This window comes from Melospiza melodia, chromosome 1 (genome assembly GCF_035770615.1).
Source record: "Melospiza melodia melodia isolate bMelMel2 chromosome 1, bMelMel2.pri, whole genome shotgun sequence".
NCBI classification, from domain to species: Eukaryota; Metazoa; Chordata; class Aves; order Passeriformes; family Passerellidae; genus Melospiza; species Melospiza melodia.
In genome coordinates, this window is record NC_086194.1 from 21,917,800 (window position 1) to 21,942,098 (window position 24,299).

Genomic DNA, 24,299 nt, shown 5'->3' on the forward strand with positions numbered 1-24,299 from the left:
GAGATGCTCCAGTCCCTTTATCGTCTTCATGACCTTCCAGTGGACTTTCCCCAGTGTGTCTGTGTCTCTTCTGGTCTGAGGATTTCAGAACTGGACACAGCACTCCAGGTGTGACCACACCAGTGCTGAGCAGAGAGATCACCTCTCTTGATCTGCTGGCAATGCTTTGAATAATGAAGCCTGGGATACCATTCACCTTCTTTTCTCCAAGAGCACTCTGATGGCTCATGTATGACCCAAATTAGAACTGAGCTCTCACTACTGCCTGACTTAGGTCATTTTATTGTATTAATGTCATTTATTGACACTGCTCCTGTAGTGTTTTCTCAGGCGGCAGTAAATTGTCTCTTTTTTTTCCTTAAGGGTGTCTAGCCAATGAGCGTCAGCAAACAAGGCATAGAAACGTGCCTGGGGTATAACTTGCACTTTCTTAATTCTGAAGAGGATTTGAACTGAGCTCTAAGATATCAACTATCCCTTGTGTCACAGGGAGTTTTCATCCAGGAATCAATGGCATTACCAGTATGTCAGTCTCAGATGCTTCAGTGCTCACTGGGGCAACAAAGAAAAGATCATTTAAAGAGAAGCCATTTGGAGGAATAGCTCAGTTTCCTTACATGAATAGCAGCATTTATGAGAGCGTTACCATGTAATTATATAGATAAATTTAGCCTTTTCAGGTAAGAGACAAGCTCTGTGTGCCCAGCATAGTTTGGAAGGATAAAAATATTTTTCTGGGCTGAAATAAACAGAAATGCAGGGAGTGTGTGGTACTATACACAGCTTGTGTTTTAAAAATCTGCAGCTCAGAGGTCCAGCTGTACCTTGGGCTGCATCACCAGAGGTGACCAGCAGGTTGAGTGAGGGAGGTAATTCTGCCCTCTCCTTTCACAAGACCTTGCCTGAGTACTGTGAACAGCCCTGGGGGCTCCAAATAAGGAGTCCAGAAGAGGGATGTGAAGATGATCACAGGACTGCAACACCTCTCCTGTAAAGCCAGGCTGAGACAGCTGGGGTGGTTCAGCTGGGAAAGAGAAGGCTCTGGGGAAACTGTAGAGCACCTTCCAGTACCTAAAGGGAGCTGCAAGGGAGAGCTGGAGAAGGACTTTCTACAAGGGCATGTAGTGATAAAACAAGGGAGAAGGGCTTTAAATGGAAAGAGGGCAGGTTGAGATGAGATAGCAGGAGGAAATTCTTTAATGTGAGCATGGTGGGACACTGGAACCCAGTGCCCAGGGAAGTTTTGGATGCCCCATCCCTGGAAGTCTTCAAAGCCAGATTGGATGAGACTTTAAGCAACCTGGTCTAGTGGAAAGTGTCCCTGCTTATGTAGGGGAATTGAAATCAGGTGATCTTTAAAGTCCCTTCCAGGCCAAACCATTTGAATTCTGTGATTTCTCTGTGCAATGTCTCATTTCTTTCCAGCCTTAGTCGTTATGTGGTATTCATTGATGCTGCAAGAATTGTTGTATCTGTTTGGATTTTTGTGAAAATAATACGACTATATTCAGGAAAATGCATTTTCCTCTTTGTAACAAAATGCTCTACCTTTCCTTACAGACAGAACTAGGTTTTAAGTAAGGTTAGGTTTCTAGCTCTGAGCTCATCCTACGTATGCTAATTTAAGTGCATGAACATCTAGAGAAAGGGGGGGAAAAAAGCTATATTATTTTCCACATGGTCAGTCTCCTTTCTTTAGAAACAAGTTGCCTCACACTTAAGACATGCCATGAGTTTAAAATATTGAAATCTTTGTTTATGACAAGCAGGAGTAAGATCACATGATCTGTATTGGTTCATTTAGTCTTCTCTGTGAACTGAATGGCCTTTTTGTACTTAGTTTTCTTATGGGATTGAACTTTACAAATAAATCCTCCAAATTCTTGGGATAAAAGGATAAATTTGCGGTGTCTCCACAGCATTTATCAATTCTCAGAAAATTTATTTGAAAACAGTAAAACCAAAGTGAAATATGTTGTAATCAACTGGAGTGTGTCTGAAAATGATCTATTAAGTCTGTTTTAACACCTCTGGGATACCAGAATTTCATAAAATTCATAAAATAAACAACGTGTAGCTTGTGATGCAGCTACTCTGGTCAAATACTGAAATCACAAAATAAAGTGTAAAATAAACAACTGTACTGCTTTCTAAAAATCGATCTTTAATACATCACATTTTTATTGGAAGATTTTATTTAAAAATAAATTTACAAATAAATCCTGAAACTTTAGGGCACCTCAGTGAGAGACTGAATTTGTAGGTATACAAACTTCAGTCTTAGAGGCCAGCTGAAGCACTGGCAGTGTTTGGGAGCAGATCGTGGGAAATCCGCGAGGCAGTGGGGCAGAGGCTTTGCTTTGCACAGCTGTGTAAAGACTTGCCATAATAGCTGTCTGGAGCAGCAATCTCCGTGCTGGAGGAAACATGAGGAGCGCCTGTTCTCCCTCCCTTAGGACGCGTAATGCTCAGCAGAGACCGGGAAGGGAGGAGTGGCTGCTGTGCCCTTGTGTTGTGCCTCTGCTGGCCTGAAGGGAAGCAAGCCGAGAGATGCTCTTAGGGCAGACGCAAACCACCCCAGTGAGAAAGCCCCCAGGGAGAGTTCCCTGCCCCCGGCAGGATGTCCCCAGCGCTACCCCTGCCATTCTCCGCACGGGGCGGGGCGGGAGGCACCGTGCCCGGTCTCAGCCCTCAATGCCACGATTTCCAACCCAGAGTTCACCGTTCCTGTGCAGTTTGCTATAGCATTTTAAAAAACTATTTTGTACTAAAACCAGTAGATGGGTGCATTTGCTGTTGCTTTGTGGTTGGTTGGTTCGCTTTGGATTTGAAATTCGCTTTAAATACTCCAGCAGCAGCAGGGGCCCGGCCGGAGGTCACGCGTGGCAGCGGGGACCCTGCGACCCGCCACGTCCCAGCTGTGCGGAGAGCAGGTCAGGGCACCCGCCTTCCCCCTCATCCCTCCCGCTGGCTGCGGTGGGAGGCGAGCGGGGCCGGCGCGGCTGGGGAGGCCATTTTGCAGCCGTTCAGGGAGGGAGAGCGGGCGGCGGGCGCGGCCGGGCGGGACCCGGTCCCCCGCGGCAGGTGAGCGCGGCTGCGGCGGGCGCGGCCCGGCCCGGCCCGGGTGCCCCGGGGAACGCGCGGCCGCCCCAGGCGGGCGGGGGCGGCACCGGCGCTGCCGAGGAGCCCCGCGGCGGGGCAGGGCGGGACGCGGGCGGCAGGGGGCGCTGCGCCGCCGGGCGCGGGCAGGGCAGGGGGTGCCGCCAAGGGTTAAGGGGCGGGCGGGGAGCCCGGGCCGCTCCCGCGGGGAGAGCGGGGGGATGGATAAACGGGAGCGGAATTAAAGAATAAACCCGAGCGGACAGGCAGCGGGGCCGCGGAGCTCTCCCGCCTCCCCTTCCTTCCCGCTCGCCTGCGCCGCCCGCCTGCCTGGGGGGACAGCGCGGGACGCGGAGCCGGGGCGCAGCGGCGGGACGACAATGCAGCAGGCGGAGAAAGCAGGAGGGGCAGCGCACGGCAACATGGAGGGAGGCGCGGAGCGGGCCAGCCCCTGATGCGGCTCTTTCTCCTCCTCCTCCGGGCAGCGGCTCCGGCGGCGATTCTCTCCCTGGCGGCGGCTGGCGGCGGCGGGTGGAAATGAGCAGGTCGGCGGCGCTTCTCCTCTGCCTGCTGGGCTGCAACGTGTGGAAGGCGGTGACCAAAACCTTAGGGGCGCCCGAGGCGGCTCAAGGTCGGTGCGGGATGGGCGGCGGGACCGGCCCGCTTTGTGCGGCGGTCCCCGGGGCGGCGGGGGCTGCATTGTGCGGGGGGCCGGACCGAGGGTACGGCGGGGAAGCGGGTCGGTGATGTGAGACCTCTCCCGGCTTCCGCCGGCCGCCGCAGACCCCGCAGCCCGGAGAAGCGGAGACAGCCCCGCGGCTGGGGAGCTTTTGTTACTGGCAGGGGCAGGGGCTGCGCTGGCCTCATTGTGCTGCCCCCTCCGTTCCTCCCTCCGTCCCTCGGCGCCGCCGGAGCTGTTGCATTGCGTCCTTTTCCCCCGGGTTCCCGTCTCCTCGCCGTGCCCGCTGCAGGGCCCGACGCGGCGGCGAGAGGCGGGTGGGGGGCACCGGCGGCCGCAGGCCGTGCGGGGCGGCCGGGCTGGGGTTCGCCCCCCGGGCTGACGGCGCGGCTCGGCCGCGGCCCCGGGACGTTTCCGGGCCTCCGCCGGGCCTTTTGTTCGGCGCCGTGGCTCCCGCCGGCCGGGCGGGGTCTGTCACCGCTGCCCCTGGGCAGCCGGACAGAGACGCTCCCCGGCCGGGCAGGGTCTCCTCCGCTTTCGCCCGGTGGGCGCAGAAGCCGCAGCGAGCCAGTGCCCGAGCGCCCGGGGGCACCGGGAGCAGCTCCTGATGCTCCTGTGCCGGGCCGCGGGTCCTGCCCTGGGCTGCACAAGTCTGATCTTCACCTGTGCCGTGGTGTGGCAGCCCCTCGGCCGGCCAGGTGCACCTGCCCTCCAGCCCTCCCCCTGTGGGATCTCGGCGAGGGGGGAAACACCGCCGTGCCCTCCTCGCCCTTGGCCTTGGTGACAGGAGGGCAGCCCCTCGGTCGGGCTCCAGTAGGGATCCAGCGGCGGCATCGCGCCTGCCGGGACCACGGGCATGTCAGGATGCAGAAAACTTGAGTACATAGGGGTACAACGCGTGTTAGAAGGAAATGCATCCTCCCCGTGGTCAGCGTTGGCCTTGTGGTGTGTATTGTCAAATGGGTAAATGTGTCATCTGGGACGAGCGATCATATACCGGCTGAGCCTTCGTGGCAGCAGGCTGGCAGCGTCCTGCACTGGGGTGAATGTGCACCTTGTGAAGGGTGTGCTTATGTCCTCTTTCCTCAAAGCTTTCCTTATCTCACACAGGTTGTAACAATCAGTAAGCAATGCTTGCTGCAAGAAATAAAAGTTTGAAAGTAACCTTTTTGATTTCCTTCATTATTGGTTGGATTTAGGTACCCTAAGTAGAATCTGGGTGGGCATATGTTTACACACAGAGTAGTCAAAAGGCAAAGGTGTCTTGTAGGAAAACCCACCATGCCAGGCAATCTGACGTCAAATGCAATACCAGTTTCTGCCTTTTTTAAAGGACAAACAAAAATAGCTGTTCTGGAATAAGAACCACTACCTAAAACTCAAAGGCCACTAAACTTGGGATGTACTGAATTTATTGATGAGCATGCCAGAAGACCAGAGCTATGTGTGGCCCATAAAGCTAGCACTTCAGATACCAAGGTAATATCAAAATTGACTATAATTTTTGTATCATATGGAAAATCTCCTTCATGTAATCAAAGTGGTGAGGTATTGGCAGAATTAGTGCCTTTCAGCTGTCTGACTGATCTTGTCTTCTATTGTTGAGCTCAATTCAGATGGCATAAAAAGGCTTGTCTGTAGCTGCTACATCTACATCAAGACTGATGGCTGATTATTTGAGTAATAACAGCTATGTCAGTGAGTTGAGAAATAGAAATGTCTAATTTTTTCTTCCATGTAAGAACATCTGAGTTTTTCATAATATCACTTTCCAAAGCCTAAGTAGAAGCCCAGTCTTTATTCTTTGGACATGTACATTAGTACAAGGGGATTTGTAGAGCTGATCTCATATCAAAGTGTATTCTGCTTCCTAATACCACTTCCTTACTGTGAATCTTTTTTTGAAGGTTTATGTGATGCCAGCTTGTAACCTTGAATAACTTTGTGAACATCAGGTGTGATGGTGTTCTATGGAAAAGAGTTCTAGTACTAGGTACATTCCCAGTTTGTATACACACAGCACAGTAAGTACTAAATGGTTGTAAAATCTAAGCTAGCTGGTTTCCCTCTTGCCCTTCTAGTACCATGGTCACAGTTGTAGGTACAAGTGAAGGGCCATTGCCGAAGTTCAGGGATGTTTGCACATGACTGTCTTGTCTTTTGTGGCTGAACGGACTAGTTAAAAACCAAGGGATTGAAATAAAGGTCGAGGTTAGAAAGCCAGAGCATGCCATTAGGGAATAATTGCTTCAGCTGCAGTATTTTTTGTTGGACAGGTTACATGGGACTAGGGTGGAGAGCCTTCCTCATGGTGCGACAGATCGAGTGAGACTTGGTTAAGATGTTCCACATCTGCATTAACAATCCAAATAAATAGGTCTTGGATTTGGAGCTTTTTGAAGGTGGGATTTGTAGTCAGTGTTCTGATTAGGAAAGGATGAGGAGGGATGCTTTGCATCAAGCATTTCTCTCCTTTATTGGTCTCAGACATATGTTCAGACAGTCCCAGCTTCAAATTCTCCTCAGCCAGACTGATTACGTAATTTGTGAATATGGAAGTACTGGTTATTAAGCTCTGCACTTAGCACTGTATTTAGAAAACTGAATGACATTTTTATGCAGATCTCTTGTGGCCTCTGAAGGTCACAGAGGTACCCTCTAAGTCTCAGTAAGGTACTTGCTTTGATAGGGTAAAATTCTCACAGATGGGTTTGCTTTTGTCCATGTTGATGCTTGGAACCCCAGCAGTGAGGGTGTTAGATGTCCATGCAGGTACCCTTTAGAACCTTTACTGCTGCAACTTCTCTCAAGTATATGAAACCTGACAAGTATTTCAGATGAGGACTAAGTTATGATTTTGTGGGGTTTTTTTTGGTTTTGGTTTTGTTTGAATTTTTTTATTGTTCTAACAGGTATTCCTGAACTTCAGTTTCTTTTAGTGCTGAAATGAATGTGTGCAAATATTAAAACAAACAAATAAGCCCCTGAACTAACTCTTAAGCTGAATTCCTGTTGGCAGTGGTGATTTGTTTGGTGAATACACAAAATACATGGTGCATGCTTTTTCACATGGATAGGTACTGTATAAAACGTAACAACAGACCTCTGGCAAATAGGAATTTAAGAGTTATATGGAGATGTAACATTAAACCAGGGAGAATGTAAGCATAATCAGTGTAATTTGGGAAGGGATTAAATTTCTTTATTGCCTGGAAACTTTGCTTCTCAGTAGAAGATGAGGATCATTTATTTGTAGCTGCTAGGGAGGTCTTTTTAGAGAAATCCTAGAGATTTTAGAGAGTTCTGTTTTAGTGCAGAAATCTGGTATTATATTTTTCTACTGCAGTGTGTATTAGTTTTAACTCATATTTCTTGGAAGTTGGTCTTCCTATTTTATTAGTTTTTCAAAATTAAGACATTATTAATAATAAAATAACATTTGAGTAGTAAATAGTACCCAATTCAAATACTAGCCTACCAGTAGATGAATATGCTCAGGATATCTCATCTTCACAATCCCAGAATGAGATTAGGTAGATAATTATTTTCCAGTATGTTTGTGAATAAAAATTCAGATGTTACTTCTTAGTCAGAATCTGCAGTGTTTTTTTCCCTCTGTGTGTGTGGAGGACAGGAGGGTTGGTGTTTGAGTGCTGCTGTTTGGAATTGCCTTCCTGCAAGCTGCCATTCCATTATTTCATGGAAGATAACTTCACAGTCATTTCAGCTGGATATTCTGCAAAGTCTGCTTTTCTGGACAGCACAGCTCTGAGAAGATTCTCCGGTTCTGGGCTGGGTTTTTTTTTTGTTTGTTTTTAAACTGGTTATCCCATGCTTGCAGTTTTAACAATGATGCTAAAGTTTAGATGATGCAGAAATAGTTTTATACTTTTCCTGTCTTTCCTCTTGCACTGCCATACTGTTTCTTTTTATTCAGCTGCAAATTACTAATGACCATCAAATCCAAAGGTTTATTTCACTGAGACCCAAATGGACTCCTCAGAGTAGAAGCTAAATTGCTCTAAAGCAGTAAAAAAGACGTTGCTTTATTTTAGTGGAGGAGCCAATTGCTTACTCAGTACTAGACAGTGCTGTAAAATGTTAATGAAGATGAGGTGATTGATTTTAGCAAAATTATTTTATAATTTTATCAATTATCAGATCCAGATAAATACTGGGTTCTGGTTGGGTTTTTTTCATGTTTGTCTTGAACAACTAATGCCTGCAAATGCCTAGTAACTGACTTCCCTCAGTCAGATGAACAAGTTACCTAGGTGATCTGAGGGTTTAAAACTGCAGTCTTTTTCTCCTGAGCATTTGTGTTCACCCTTTTGTCTTGTAATACCTTGCACTAAGTGATTTAAAGTACCTTTAATAATGGGTGTATGCACTTGTGAAGTGACAAATTCATATGCTGGCTTTCCCTGCAGGCCCACTTGTGTCTTGTGTCTTTTTTGCCCACTTGGTGTCTTGAGATAGTGTTAATTGCCATGTGTTTCTCCCTCTCCTTATTTTTTTGCCTTTTTTTATCACCATACTGATGCCTTTTCCTTCTTGAGACTAAAACTGGGTTCATGAAGCTTTTACCGATGGCTGTGTCAACTTTTGGCTAAGTGAATGATTTCAAGTAAAGGTTTCTGGTAATAATGAAATGCAATTTTACAATTTTTGATTGTAATGGTTAACAGAAGCTTGGCTGTATGTATTTGTGTGGTGGGGAGGAAGAAGAAGTGTGCATTTAGAATTTTTTAAAAATATCAGAAATCTCCAGTGGTTTTGGTAAATGGAGGCACAGAAATGTCACTCCACTTTCTGTTATTACAAACTTCAGATTAGTTTTTTACTCCTATCTTCTGTGGGCAAAGCCAAGCTTGGCTCAGGAAGAAAACCAAGAAGAAAATGCATATCAAGGAAATGCAATGCTTTGGTCATGTCATTATAGGAAGGTGCTGTACCTGGCAGGTTGGAGATTGAGTTTAAATAGCATTTCTTAACAGCCCTGCTTGAATCTCACCATTGACTAGCAGTGTGGTTGGGAGTGATACTTCTATTCCACATCTCAAATGCCAGTGCATTGGATCAGTACAGCTGTTGTGAACCTCACGTTTATAATTCAGGGAGTGTTCTTCTTCCAGTCAGCCAAAGGCAAACTAAGTAATCTCTCAGAAATACATGCAACTTGAAATCAAAACAACGCAATTTCAGTATTTCTGTTGGCTTATACATTCATTCATTACCTTATGCAAACTTCATCTTTTGTTAGATTGGTTCTCCTGTGCTCCAGTATATATCTGTTCTGCCTTTAGATACGAAGAAAGGCAACTTCTGAGGGAACTGTGGTGCTGGTATTCTGCTTCTCTCACAGGTCCCAATGGTTTTACCATACACATGCCAGGGAGGGAAAATAAGGGGGGCAAGAAGTCTGTGTAAATGGTTATATTTACTAGAAAAAAAAAATCAATGTAATGATACTAATATAATACATGTTAATAATGTACACTAAAACATTTTGTTTTAGGAAGTGCCAGATAGAACTGAGTGCTTTTTTTCCCCTCAGAAATTCCAGAAACGTTATTCTGAAGGCTGGTTTACATTAAGCTTTCAGTTAATGTAATATCTGGCTTGCTGTGCATGGGTAATAAGCATTATGCACATGCTTTTTACAAATACCATTTTTAGTTTTATTAGAAACTGGAAAATATATATGTATTTTTTATACAGAGCCATAAGAATGTGAACACACTGTAATTTTTTGTTCCTTTTTATAAATGCATTGAATCTTCCACTTTAAAATAGTAAGACAGAATCACAGTTGACATAATGGCATGTCTGAGCCCTTGAAAGGAGTATTTTTAAGTATGTTCCAACATAGAGCAGCATTTTCATTTGCGTAAAATGCTGATGGTTTGGTTCAGATATACCCATGCCACTCTTGCTAGCTTGAAGAGCAACAGGTCCTGAGGAAAAACTGAAGGAAAAATTCATTTATGTACAGTATAATCTCTAAATTTGACTCCCTATTATTTAGGGAGCATCACTAGCTTCTTGGGGAATTGGGTGTATTTTAACAGAGCTGCAGTGGGTATAAAAGTATGTTTTGAGTACAAGCAGTTTATGCAGGCAGGGCACAAAAGTCCCTGGTAATCCAACACTGAAGCTATCTTTTAATTGTTCCTACTCTTGCTTTTTGCAGTTCTGTGAGCCGTCACTGCCTGTGCCATTCAGTGCAGCATCCTAGGCAGTGAATTCCTGTCTTTGTTCATTGTCTGTGCCCCTCGTTGGCAGGTGAAGCCTCCCTGTCGCTGTGCGTGGGCACTGCCCCGAGCAAATGCCGCTGGCCTGGGTGCTTTCAGCTGGAGACAGGAGCACATTGCAGCATAGAGGGCACCACACAGGCCTTGCTGGGGCCGGAGTCACTTGTAGGAGCCACCCTCAGCCCCTCTGCCCCGAGGGCTCTGAGGAGACGCAGTGGCAGCTGAAGCTAGCGGAGAGGAAATGGAGCATGGAGCGGAAGCCAAGGGGAAGGAAGCAGCAGCATCCTTTCAGCTTGGGGACAACAAAGAGGCTGAATCCAATGTGGTGCATTGTGGTGCATCCAATAATGCTTCCAGTTAGTTGTAGCTGCAGGACTGCTGAGAGCTGCTGTACTTTGTGGTAGGTGTAATACAATAATAGTGTTTAGCAGTAAAGGGGAGCTCACCGTGACAGTCCATGAATGCTAAGATAAACAGGAGGTAGAAGTTGATAAAGTACTCCTGCTTTGTTGAAGAAAACAGAGCCCTTCTTCCTGCATTGATGAACAGAAGTGATAGTGGTATTGGGTTCTTCCTCTTGTTTCATCCCACCTTTGTGATTGTCATTATTGAAACATGGTGTCTTTCATCCTTTATAAGCAAAGACATATACAGAACAACAAGTATTTCTCAGGTGATTTTGTGAGACTTGCTAAGAAAACAGCACCAAATTTATGTAAAAGCTGCATTTGTACTGCTGCTGCAAGGAATTGAATGTATCAGCAGTTCTGTCTGGCCCTCTTGCTCTTCACCGTACTGTGAAAAGTTGTGAAAAGTTAAGATCCAAATAGCTCATGTCTCAGTCTGTACATATCAAGTGCTCCTCATGTGAGGGATATGCAGTTTGCATCCAGGGTAGGAGGCATCTTGTCTGGCTTGGGTGTCTGCAGTCTCCATTGTAGTGAGTTGCCCACGGTCCTTTTACAAACAAGAAGATCTAATCTCAACTAATGGAGACAAGTATCATTCCTGTCACCTGGAGTAAGCACATTTGGGTTGATGAATATCCACTGTGTGAATCTTCCCTGATGAGCATGGCAGCCTACACAACACTATTTGAATTCCCATTTAGTCACATGAATCCTCCCTCACTGTTGCCTCCCTGTGTGATGCCCTCTGGCTTGGCCTTGAGCTATTGAATATATACAGTGTAATAAGCTATGTGAAGGAACACACTCTTGGATTACCTGGCTGGGTTATGTTGTTTTTCAAGACTCAAACAGAAGTTATTGTCTATTTACATTTCTAAACGATTTGTCTTTGTAGCATTATGTTTATGAACCTAAGTGTTTCACTCCCGAGAGTAAATAAACAAAAATAAAAGTTTAGAAACAAGTAAGGAGGCTTGTAGAGTTGTTTGGACTTGCCTATATGTTTTTGCCATGTTTTTAATTAGCTTTGTATTCCCAGGGGTTGATTTATTCTGAATTAAATTGCATCGTTACTCTCATCTTTGTTTTCTCACACTGGCATTTGTGTAGCAATGTGGTAAACCAGATCAAGGAAGTTATCCAACTGAAAACTCCTGTATGCAGCAGCTCAGTCTTCACCTGGATCATTTCCCTGACTGGATTCATCAGAAATTACAGAAATGCTCTTGCTGGTGCAGCAGAAAGGGCTGGGAGGAGCTGGTAAGGGAAAACAAGGACTTCATGGCAGCAGTGCCACTTGATGCAGGATTACATGTTTTTGTAGAACTAAAGCATTAGATGTAAGACACACTTAGAAAGTTAACTGTTTTAAAAGTTACTACTTAAAGGAAACTGCTCTTATCTGGAAATATGATACCACCCCGTTGCTCAAAGTAAAAGCATAAAGAATTTTTTGAAAAAACAAATTGCTTACAGTGGGGAAAAAACCTGCATTATACAGTTAATACTGGCAGACCTGAACCTGGATGCTGGCAGATGATTTGAGGCACTTTCAGTTGGAACTGTCTCTTGTCAGAACAGGTTTTTGTCCCTGCCCAAGATTTGCAGTTTGTGCCTTGCATAGAAGTTTAAACAGACTTCCATCCACGGTTTCAGCTCAAGTGTCCTGTGACATGTACTGTGAGGACTCAAGTGCTCTCCCAGTTGTAGGGCAACAGGTGAGTTAGTACCTGAGTCATCTTTTCTCTGATGTTCTAAATGGCTTAAGAGGAAATGATACATTTTAGTTCATTTGAATGCTAAAGAAACGTGGGGGCAGTTCTGGTCCTTACCATAGTCTTCTGGTAGAGTGAGTTTTGCCAGCACAGACTTTACATGATTGGTGCATGATGCCTGGTAGTGTCTGGTCACTCCTCTCTGATCTGTCTGCCAGCCAGAGTCATTCCCACCTTCCTTCAGCTGATTGCTTTACTTTCCTTTGCTACTGACTTTTGCATTGATGTCTCCAAGACTAGAGTGTCAGCTGAGAGATAAGAACTTTTAACTCTTTATCCTACCCTTCCTCCTTCTGTCCCTGTGTTGGCCCCTCTGGTATCTTGAAAGGCTTGGTTTGTTTTTGCTGATGACAGGCAGAAAAGTGTGCTAGGGAGTGTTCATGGCCTTTTCTTGCTTCTGTTTGAATTGAGCAAACATTGCTAGGAAATACATGTATCCAGGAGCTCTGGAGACAGGACTGATGGTCTGCTGGGGGTGAGGTGGACAAGGGCAGGAACACACCTCTGGGCCAGAGGGGATAAACTTGTCTGGGCTCTGCGTTGTGTTTGCAGAATGGGATCCAGCAGCTCAAGTGGGAGCTTTTTTTACTTCTCTCTGCATTGTGGTCCCCACAAGTTTTGAAACCTGCTGTGTAGTATGCTGACCTAGACAAATATTACAGCAGTTAAAAAGGCTACTTGGGATAATAACATTGACAGACACAGTGAAGCACAATGATATTCTTGCTCTTTTATCCTTATTGCTATTACCCAGAATATTCTTGCACTATTCACATCTTATTTCAGCATTTGAAACCCTGGCAAGTAGCTTAAGCTTGGGCCAGTCTCTAGGTTCATGATGTATGATTTACAGGACCCAGGAATACCTGTTTAAAAGGAGAGCTGTATTTTCACTGTTTTGTGGTGAACCTGTGTGTGGGTATTGTTACATTTTCCCTACCTTAAAGATCTTAATTTGAAGACACTCATTTTCTTCAAAAGTTAACTGTCCTGTAAGAACAAAGGAATTTTTATTTCATTGTTTAGTATACTGCTAGTTAAAACTTTTTAGAGAGAACTGTGTCATTAAACTTAGTCAATGTAAATATTGTTGTTAGCATGTTACATGAAAATTAAATATACAGTTGCTTCAAGCAGCCTGAATCATTAGAATTAAAATGAGATTAATTTCAAGTTTGCTTATTGCTGTAAGCTATAACTGCAGTGGTCTTTAGAATATTAAATTAGTGAAAGTACTTTAAAAATCAGTTGTTGAAGGAAGAGAATCTGCCATACTAAAGTTCTGGTTGAAAACCATTAGTTTTTGCAGACATTTGATAAGGCATCCTTCTTAAGTTCAGATATAAATACATACGTGCTCTATGAAGCTTTACCTCAGCAAAAACTACTTGCCATTCTTTAACTATGTTCAGAGTCTTGGTGAAGATGTTGTTTTAATTAGTAATTTTACCTGTATGTAATCTCTCAGTGAATCTTGGAGGGCTTGTTTCATTTGTTTGAGGTTTTTTAAAGCATGGTTTACTGTTGCTGCATAAAGAACTGAGTGAGCCCTCTCAGCAGATGTTGTCATTAGAGAGGGGGTCAGAGTAGTGTCATGTGTCAAGACTTTCTGTGCACAGAAAAATAGCCTTGAGTTTTGATGGGTGAGGGGCTAGGCAAACAGAGTAGAGGAGTTTTTGTGGTGGACTCCTAGAAAGGTAATGGTTATTCCCATGTGCAAGTTAATGCATGCTTTAAAGTGTACTTTAAAGTGGTGAAAAAAAAAATGCATATAAGCTCTCAAGATATAACTCGTTAATAAGTGAAGGACTGAAAGTTCCTTCAGAGTGGTAGAGAATCTTTGCTTACCATAGATGATTGCACATAAACAAAGATGCTTTTTAATATGTGATGCATTTGAGGATCAAGTCTTGCATCAGTTCGCTGCTCGGGGTAATAAAATGTCATCTTCCCTTACCCCTAGCCTGATTGCATGGGGGAAAATATTAAGGCTTAAATTCTTCTGGCCAAGCTCTCATGTACTCTGTGTGCCTGTGGTGATATTAGCATTTCCAAGGAGGAATATATTGGATGGGAGGAAAAGTAAATGCACGGCACTGTTTCCTTACCCTGATGCTGACATGGGGCAGAAAATCTCATGGCCTCACTGTAACTTCATGCCATTCTGTCCAATGCTGTACAGGTTAACAGCTAGTAAGAATATTCTCAAACAGTCCATCCTGACAGAGCCTTGGTGCATCATGGGGCTGGCTATAAACAAATGGTATCTGACATTATTGGGTTGCAGATCATTGCTTATTTTCTGGGATATCTTTGTGGAGATAGTAAAATGCAGCCTTCATTACTCCAAACGTTAACATTCAGAAGAGCTTTTAACAGCCCAAAGGCTTTGAAGGTGATGGGTATGTTTGCCAAAAAGAACAGCACTTTTTCTTGCTGAGTTTAATCTTTTAAGTTATTGTTACAGCTTCTTGAGTGTATAATAAAAGTAATAAAAGTTCAAATTAATAAAAATGCGTATCATCCTTGGAAAAGAAAGGCTTGTTGCTTGTTCTGTAGTCACAGGATGAGGAGGGTATGTCTGTTGTGCATAAAATAAGGTCAGGAGTGAAGAGAAAGTGCAGTGACCATGACAATACGCTGTCTAGATCAGGGCTGGGAAGTAAATCAAGCTCACACAAGAGTTTGTTCTTAATTCATGCCATTTTTACTTCAGTGGTTAGGGAACTTTTAATGAATTAACTGATACTTAGTAATGAAGCTTCTGCTTGAACCGTTCTGAAATAATGTTCAGATTTATTCCTCCTCTTCTTGCAGTTCCATGCTTTTCCTTGTCACACTTGCATGAGTGTAAAGGGTGAAGCAGAAGTTGCCTGGCAGTGGGCAGCACGGTGGTGTGTCAGCAGTCTGGGCTTGTTTTCAGCCTTCTGGGAAGGCAGAGAGCCCCCACCTGTTATACTGATGCTTAATTCTGAGGAGTTTTTTTATGTACACAGCAGCTTGTCCCCAGAATGAATAGCAAGCTTTTTTTCTGCATATGTGTATGTAAAGAAACGAGGAAGATTTTAAAAAAGGGGGCAAAATGAAAAGCATAAAGGTGATAGAAGGCATGAAAATTCCTAAATAGGAAATGAAGTTTGAATTTCAGCTACAATTACTAAGATCCTGCTTCCTTTTTTTCTTGCACTTTGCTTCACCTTCCCTTTCCTTCTGAGTTGAGCTTAATTTTTAACTTTATTTCATTTTGACAGAAGATAACCTACATTTTAAAACACAGTCTTGTAAACAAATGTGTATTTCAAACATACTCACAAAACTTGACATTGCAGATAACATCAGAATCTCATTTCATGCTCTGAAGCACCAGAAGCAGCAGGAGGATAAAACACCTCAAATTCAAGGTGCTTTTAAAAAGTCAGTACTTGTCTGTAGTTACAACACAGAAAATACCATAGGAAGCAATTCTTTTAATTCAGAGTGAGACAACACTGAGAAATGTTGATTTCAGGAATTTTGCTGATAACCAGTTGCATTTTTCAGTCTTCTCCATGCTTACAGTATAATATTAAGTTTAATTTTTTTGCTACTTTACACCCAAAGTGATGACTTGTGATTTCTGTGAAGTAACTCTGAATTCAGAGGACCTCACAGGTGGACCTCAACTGAGGGCAAAATAAAGAACTATGTGTTTTATACCACCTTAAAAAGAATAGAGGAAAAAGGAAAGAACTTAATTGTAAGTCCATTGATCCCTTTCCTTGTCATGACTTATTCACATGTTAGTGTAATTAATTTTGTTTGGGGGGGTTTTAAGCCTTGTAAAGAGTAAAACAAATATGAGCATAATAACTAGGTATTATAGCAATACTTATTATCTTCACACCTTCGTATATCTCACTTTGGATTATTTACCAGGTTTATGAGACAAAAACTGTGAGTCAGTAGGATTATTTTTTTTGAGTGACTCTTGAAAAACTCTGTATTTGTTTGTTGGAATCCTGTCCTCTTACTTGTGCTGAGAGACTGGGCTGGTTGGAGACCTCGGCGTTCACGCACACATGTGCAGATGTGCACATATGCTTGTCTTGTAGGGCCATATGGTATGAATCAAAGCTTACCTCACAGCAGTAAAACTGTAATGCATTTTCCACCATTTTCAGTTATGTGTTCATGGCATGATACTCTGTACTTTGAACAACTTACAGAGATTGTCCTTTGTGAATGGTCATTATTCTGGGAAATTAATGTGTTCTCCAGGATGCTTAGCTTCAATTTTGTCCTTGGATTGCTGTGGATATTTCAATAACACCAGAAGTTGTGTCATCTTTTCTGCTCACTGGCTTTCTTCAAAGCAGTTTTGGCTTGCAAATGCTTACAGATGTGTTTGTTCCTTCTTGTTCATGGCAGGTAGATTTGCAGCAAACCCTTGCTAGCAGATAGAAAGCATGTGAACTAATTGAGTGTATGAGTATGTGTACTCCCTTGTTTGGGATTTTTAAACAATCTGAGACCTCTAGTTAAACATTTCTGGCTCCTGGTTGATTTTTTTTTCTGCAGTTTTCATGGTATCTCATACTATTATTGGGAGTTCTTAGAAATTTCCAACTTTATCAGAAAAACTGAATTTTAGTATTAGACCTTTATATCTTTTATGTAAAACTATAGCACTTCAATTTTTTTTTCTCTCATTCCAGTAGCTCAAGACAATTCAGCCTTTAGCTTGTGATAGTGCCTTTGATACTTTTAAAAATAATCCTTTCTAGACACACAAATGCACTTAGCATTAAAATGGAGAACTGACCTACTGTTTATATTTTTATCTGTATTAAGATTAGTAGAGTGGTTAAGATACCCTAAATATTGACCAGATGCTGAATCAGATGTCTTACTCTGTAAATGACATTACTGAAAATCAGTACTGGTAGATTTTTCTCTTTGGTAGTCCTAGTAGGTTCTTGGGTTCTAACTGTTCCTATATACTTGTTTGTAACTGATGTGCTGTCATTTTTCTTGATCAGGAACATAAAGCAACAAATAAAATTATACATGTTTAGGTAACATGATGTGTCTTGTGCAGTGATTTATTTTTTTATGGTCTGTAAGCACTCTGAGCCATTCCTTTGGAATATGTCTGGTAGGTGAATCTTCTTGTAATTTTTGACATCAGGACTTCAATTGCCAGCAGTTCTGGTGTAGATAATCACCTTGGGGAGTGGCCAGTAATTTCTTCACATAGTCATGACGACCTTGACTTCCAGAGGAGGTGAACATGTGTCATCCTCAGTGTGCTGCTGTGTTGTCTTGGAGCAAGGAGCATGCTCAGGCCAAAGTATGAAGGAGATTAATAGTTCATCAGGGAGTTTTGCTAAGAGTTGCTTAGTTATTTCCTGATTCTTTTTTCTGGAGGCTGTCCAGACACATCCTTGTGTCGATTGTGGAGACATTTTATGCATTGTCAGGTTTACTTGAACTTGCCTCTGACCTGTGTTTCCTACAGGAAACTGTTGCTGTGCGTTGCAGGAGTTCTCTTACCCGGGTGTTTACTTGAAGAATCGTAGAAGCAGTTAGAAAAGACCTTTAAGATAATGTAGTACAACAGTCCATCACTAAACCATGTCCCTAAATGTCATATCTACATTTCATAAAGCACTTAGTTATGTTCCTTCTAATAACTGTAAGTCCCTGACAACTTGGCAGTGTTTCAACTTGTTGTTCCAGTTGCTTGAAATACAATGCATTTTAGCTTCTGAAGGACTCTAATCCATGTGTCTGGTTCCTTTCCCAGATTCTTAATCCTCATCAGAAGAGATTGAGAAGGATTTGGTTGCTCAGTACTTCCTGATGCTCATTGTGAGAGATGCTCAGTGTTTAGAAGGAATGAGGCATTTTGCTGACCTTCAGTACCACAGAGGGATGCGCAGAGATGAGGTTGTATTGAGCACTGTGTTTCGTTGTTGTTAACACTTGAGGGAAGCTTGGTTATCTTGACACCCGGGGCAGTTTCTGATGGCTGCCAACTGCTGTGGTATTGGCCAGTCCTCAGTGTTCTTGACATGTTGCATCCAGACTTAGGTGATCTGTTGTGGTGGCTTTCTGACATCTGAGGATCCTGAACTGCACCTGCTTCAGTGTGGGCTGCTATGGCTGAATGTAGAGCAGTGAGCAGGCTGTGCTCCTGTTCTTCACCCTCATCCACACCCCACTGCTGCTGCTTTTTGGGAAAGGCATCCAGATTGTATGGATCTGTGCAATAAATAAAATGAAAGGATGATTCTTATGAACATTTTGTTGACTCAATGGGGAAAATGAAGAAACATTCATCTCACTGGCTCCTGTTCAGAAGAATGGTGGCTGCTGTGCAGTTGTTTTTGCCTTGCTGTGTGAGCTTGGAACAGATGTCTCTATTTTGCTCTCAGTACTTGGAGATGCTGGGCTTTCCCTGCTTACCACTGTTGTGACTCCTTGCTTGGCTGTTAGATATCTATAGATAGCAGTAGTGCATGAGGGCCCCAGTTTGTGACTGGGGTTCTGCTGGGCTGTAATCTGTCAAGGTGTTGTGGCTTTAATGTTTTCCATTGCCAGGGAGCTAAATACTGGAAGTTCTGCTTTGTGACCCCTTCTAATGCTGTAAGCTGTGCAACAGAGAAAAACAAGTAATGTGGAAATAGGAAACAAGTTCATGTGAAAATGCAAATAGTTGAAAGAGGTAAACACAATAGAAAACATGAAAGGTACTTACGGGTGTCTTACTGCCTTGGGCTGCTTGTTCTAAGCTGGTAAGTGAAGAAGGTGTCCCCCTTTATTTGCCAAAGGCTGGCATGCTCAGGAGTGCTTCAGAGCTGCTGTCCTGCAGTGCTGAGTATGAGCTGGAGGGTAGCTTGCTGTTTACTAGTCCATGTTGACAGCTTGGACTTAATGGAAGTGAATACTAATAGAGGAAGTCAATTTAGTGCAAGGTTATGAAATGATGGGGTAGCATTTTATCTATCTTTAAATGATAACTTCTTTATTCAGTTCTCACTGGAGCTCTCTTTGAGAGAGGGTTTGTATTGCCCAGATATTGAGACTTGGTGTAGTGACAGGATGTTTGTGTGATGGAATAGCTTTTCTCAATAGGTGTGGAAAGGATGAGCTTATGGGGAAAAGAGCATTTGTTTGAAGAATTATAAACATAAGCATTTATTTTCTCACCTGTGTTTCTTTTTCTTACTTATTCTAGGTATTCTGGTCAAAGACAGTATCTGATTGCTGTGTGGCACTTTCCCAGCAGGTCTTGCAGTGCAGACTCTGTCTCTGAGCTAAATTTGCTGTGGCTGGGTTTTAGTGCCATATTTGGTCTTTACTTTCTGAGCACCTTTAACAAGAAACCAGTGTGTTGTGTGCTTGAATACTGCCTCAAACTGCTACTTTTTAATAGCAGTACTCAAGGTTTTATGCTCTTGTTTGTCCTTTTCACCAAGTAGTCATTGGCTCTGTCCTTGTCCCTTGTCCATCCATATCTTCTCCCTCTAAGAAATCATACTGCTCTCTTCAGCCTTACCCGTCACTTCTATATAGGTCATGTCTGATTCTACATATTCTCTTAATTTTGATTTCTCTGTCTGTCTGGTCTCTACCAGCTCCTGGCTGCACCATAATTTATTACAAGTGACAGATTTGGAGGAGGAGGTCCTCTGCTGTATCATATCTCTGACTATTGTACTTACAGCAGATGATGGTGCTGTGACATTCCTCTGCTTGGGTGTTTTTAAAAAAAAGTTCCAATGTGGAAGAACTGACATGCTCTGCAAATTGTAAAACCCAAAGGAGTTTAAAATAGCAGCTGCCAAACAGCTTTAACTCCTTAGTTTCTTTCTTGGTTTACATTACGAATAAGGAATAAAGTTAGGGGGGTTTTTTTAATGAAAAAGAAAATGACCTATTGTCAAATGTTAAGAATCAAATACTGACTTTTTCCTGTGTGAATCTTTTAAGTAATTAAAACATGATAGCAAGGATGTTAATCTAGTAAATGTCTTCTGGTCATGTTTTGAACCCAGCTTGAACAGACATGGATGTTTTTAATAGAAAGACAGATATTTAATTCCAAGAAATAGACAGGTCTTATGCCAGAATAAATGCAATTTGTGATTTCTGGTTAATTTTTATTAATATCATTTTAGAATTGTTTCCTTCGGGGCCATTTGCAGACTTTGGAACACTTAATAACTTCTGCTAATAGTCTTGAGATTTTGTGTGTTACATAAACTTCAGATTTCCTTGCTAGTCATCTGTGTTTATTTGACTTTCTGAAAGCTGTTATAGGCACCAGCAATAGCCTGTATTTGATTCTTGGATTACTGATTTTTTTTATTTTTCAACTTTTTTCCCCACTGCTTTGATCTCATAAGTCTACCTTGTCTGCTTTGCTTTCAGCCTGGAGCAGGATAATTGTTACCTGCTGAACATAGAAAGCAAATATTTGTGAGCTGAAAGTAACGGGAAGCTGTTTCATTTCTCCTTTCTGGTGTGCAGAATGACTGCATGTTGTTCTCAGAGTGAGTAGCTTGCTCTGCACGGTTGCAGTTGGTGCTTGTAGGTAGAGCAGAAGTGGGGGCCAGGTGAAATTCCTTGGTGTTACATTGTGGATCATACCAAGTGGCCCTTCTGCTCTGCCACCTATGGATGTAGTGCTGCAGAAATTACAGGTGGTGTGTGAGATGTGCCCAACTCGCTTTGTAGGGAAGGATAATGAAGTGCAGCAATATGTTAACTTCTGTGTTCGATTAAAAATGTCTGAAGTGCAGTTCTGAATATGAATCATGAACCCTCTGAAAGTGTAGGAGTATGGTACTGGAACAGACTGGATTTTCATCTCTTCAGCAAGTACCTTGTAAGCATTTTTTGAATCTCACTGACCTCATCTTAAAACTGAGTTCTGCTTGACTTCACCATTATGAGTCAGAGGATCTTTCCAAGCATTTCACTGTTATTAGTAATACTGTGCAATTTTTTCAATACTTTTTATCTTCCAGAGCAACTAAAATATTAAAGTCCATGAAATATGGTATTTTGCTGGCCTTTTTTGCCATGTGCATAGATAAGGTTGTAACCCAACAGCTTGATCCATCTAGTTGATTTCAGTGAAAGTTGCAGTTGCACAAATGCCCAGTTGAAATAAAAAAAAAAGGAAAAAGAGGTAAATTTAAAATTTACAAACTAAAGATTGGGTACATGAGGTCATTACCAACAGAGATGCTAAAGAAAACACTTAGCAGTACAGAACCACAAGTGTTCAGAAAAGAAACAAATTAATTTTTATTCAAGTGGTAAGGTAATTAGAACCTGATAATCCTTCATATTTTCCTTCTGTAGTATTATCCAAATGAATGTAGCATGCATGTGGTCCTACTTCTTGGAACAGTAATGTTTTACACCACCTTGGAAAACTGAAAAATAGAGAAGCTTGCAGGCATGAAGATTTTATCCATTTCTCTGACAAAGTTGGTTTTTCAATTTGTACATACCTCAGTACAATTGCTCTGACTATTTAAGTTAATATTGAGATAAGTCAAAGGAAGGAAATAAGGATGGGTAATATCCATCAGACTGGGGAAAGGCATTGAAATAGTGTGGGGATAGGATCACATAATGGTGGGATTTGGAAGGTACCTCTAGTCCAATCTCCCTGCTTAGCCAGGGAGCTGGTGGCCCAGGACTATTTCCAGACAGCTTTTGAGTATCTCTGTGGATGGACACTCCACAACCTCCCTGAGCAGCCTGTGTCAGCTCAGTCACCCTCACAGTGAAAAAGTGTTTCTTGATGTTCACAGGGAACCTCCTTTATTTCAGTGGGTGCCCACTGCCTCTGTTCTGTCACTGAGCACCACTGGAAATGCCTGCCTCCATCATCTTTCCAGTGAAATGGGAAGTGAGGGAAAACTGTGACATAGCACGATTGTGCCACATTTAAAGCTGTTTTTTCCAAATTGTACTTGGCTGGAAGGTGCTGCTACTGTTGAGACCAGAAAGAGTGCAAAGACTTCTGTGTTTGAGAGAATTGTCAGGCTTTTACTAATTATTTTTTCAGTAGAAGGATACCTGTCTGGGAAATCAAGCCTTTCATGTTTCCTCAAAATTAATTCCATGCCACAGCCAAGAAGTACACAGCATGCCAGGTTATTTTGAGTAGAGTTGTATTGCTTTCATAGCATTTGTTGTTAAAATACAAACAGCAATGATTCCAGTGAACTGCCAGAAGTTTTGGATTTTTACCTTTGCCTGTGGCCTCAGGAACACAGATTTCACACTTCATCTGTCTATTCAGTACTCTGGCTGTGTAGAATTTAATATATACTGAGCTGTGGTAGTGCCCTACTTGTATGATTTTAGTGCCATATGTGTTGGCATCTATATTTTACTTGATAAGCAATTTTATAACATATTCCTTGTACTATTTCCTCCTTACATTTAAAATATAACCATATTTTCATTTCTGATTTAGCATAGTCAGCTTTGGATGTTGCAGCAGTTACTGCAAGATCCCCATTCCACAGGTGGGATAACTCCAGTTGGTTTTCACCAAAGCCATTGAGCAGTGTTGGTGCATGGAGTCACTGCCTGGCTGCACACACAGGGATGAGTTGTGCTCACCTCTGCAGTCCTTTAGCTGGAGTAATAATATTCACATGAGGGGTGGTGCTGGGCAGCTTGAGCATGGGCATCTTCATCTGCTGCTGCTCTTTGTGGTTACACTTCCATGCACCTTTGGTATCTGTGGTGAGCAGCCCTTGTGGCAGTATTTGATCCCAATCAAAAAGCAGTTTTGCTCTTTTGCTTAATCAGAGGTGTTATTTACCTATGTAGAAAAGGCTGTCATAGCTAGCCTGAGCTCACAGCTTGGTGAAGCCATGTGGGACTGCTTTTATTGTCTTGTTATCACTTTGTGCCACCTGGCACAGCTCCATTACATTGAATATTTTTCCTCTTTTCCCAGAAAGGAGGAAATAGACACTTCAGGCCCTGAATACTCATATAAACATCACTGTGTGATGATTAGAGATAATAAATAAATTATTAAATGTTATGTTTTATTTGTATCTTGTCCATTCCTACCTAGGTTTTGAACTACACATGAACTTGCCCAACCATGCTTTTTGTTTTTCCATGTGGCATAATTAACTCAGTTTTTGTCTAGTACAGATTGCTGTGTTCTTTTTTTGAATTTCAGCTTTCTGGGACCTAACACTTCCTCCTGGTATTTGTAAAACTATCAAGGAAGAGAAAGACAAAAAAAAAAAAAAAAAAAAAAAAAAGAGGGCATAGGGAAGGCTTGGGGAAGATTTCTTGATGTTTCTTACTCAAGCTGGTAGTTTGGAGGCTGGACTCTGCCATCCCCAGGTTAATCCATGTGACCTGCTGCCCTACCTTTCTTGAATTACATTTGTTGGGATTTGTTGTTTGTGTTTCTTGACAGTTTGTTTAGTTAGAGAAATTGTAATTTTATACTACTTTTGCTCTTTATTTGTAAGAGATGGGAAATGGATGTTGCTAAGAACATTCAGGACTGTTTTAGTTGTTTTCTACAGAGCTGAGATTTTGATGGATAGCCTTGCAAAAGCTATTTTGGATCATTTTTCTCTAACACTGCCCATAAGCTCCTGTGAGTGTTGAATGAGATAATAGTGTTGTTCCTCTTCAGATTATGTCCCCAGACCTGTTAGTAGTGTCCCCAAACAAAGCTATTAGTAATGTTTTATAAGGATCTTGCTTTACATTTGGCATTGTTAATGTATTTGTGTGACCAAACACAGTAGCCTATGAACAGATGCTGAATATTTATATTAGTATGTTTTCATTCACCTTTCTAATAATAACACTTGAAAAGTTTTGATTTTTAGAAGAGTCTTTACAAAATGAAACAACTATACTACAGTATAAATTTGTCTATTTAGGGACTAATAACATTAATTTCTAAGTTTCTAAGCTCTTAGTTACAGAGGAAGAAACAGCTACAAGAGTGTTGGTCAGTCACAGGTTATTTTATAAGACACCAAACAAATGTAAACAGTGATTCTCTCTGCAGAAATAGAAAGGACCTATT

At 42.5% G+C, this 24,299-nt stretch overlaps 1 protein-coding gene across 1 annotated transcript in view; it reads left to right on the forward strand.

Moving 5' to 3' along the window:
• Positions 1 to 3,325: 3,325 nt before the first annotated feature.
• FAM171A1 (family with sequence similarity 171 member A1) overlaps positions 3,326 to 24,299 on the forward strand; it is an 86,039-nt gene continuing 65,065 nt past the window's right edge. Inside the window, exon 1 of the mRNA XM_063150650.1 lies at positions 3,326 to 3,730. Coding sequence (XP_063006720.1) covers positions 3,637 to 3,730 — 94 coding nt within the window. The 5' untranslated portion in view covers positions 3,326 to 3,636. The remainder of the gene's footprint in view (positions 3,731 to 24,299) is intronic.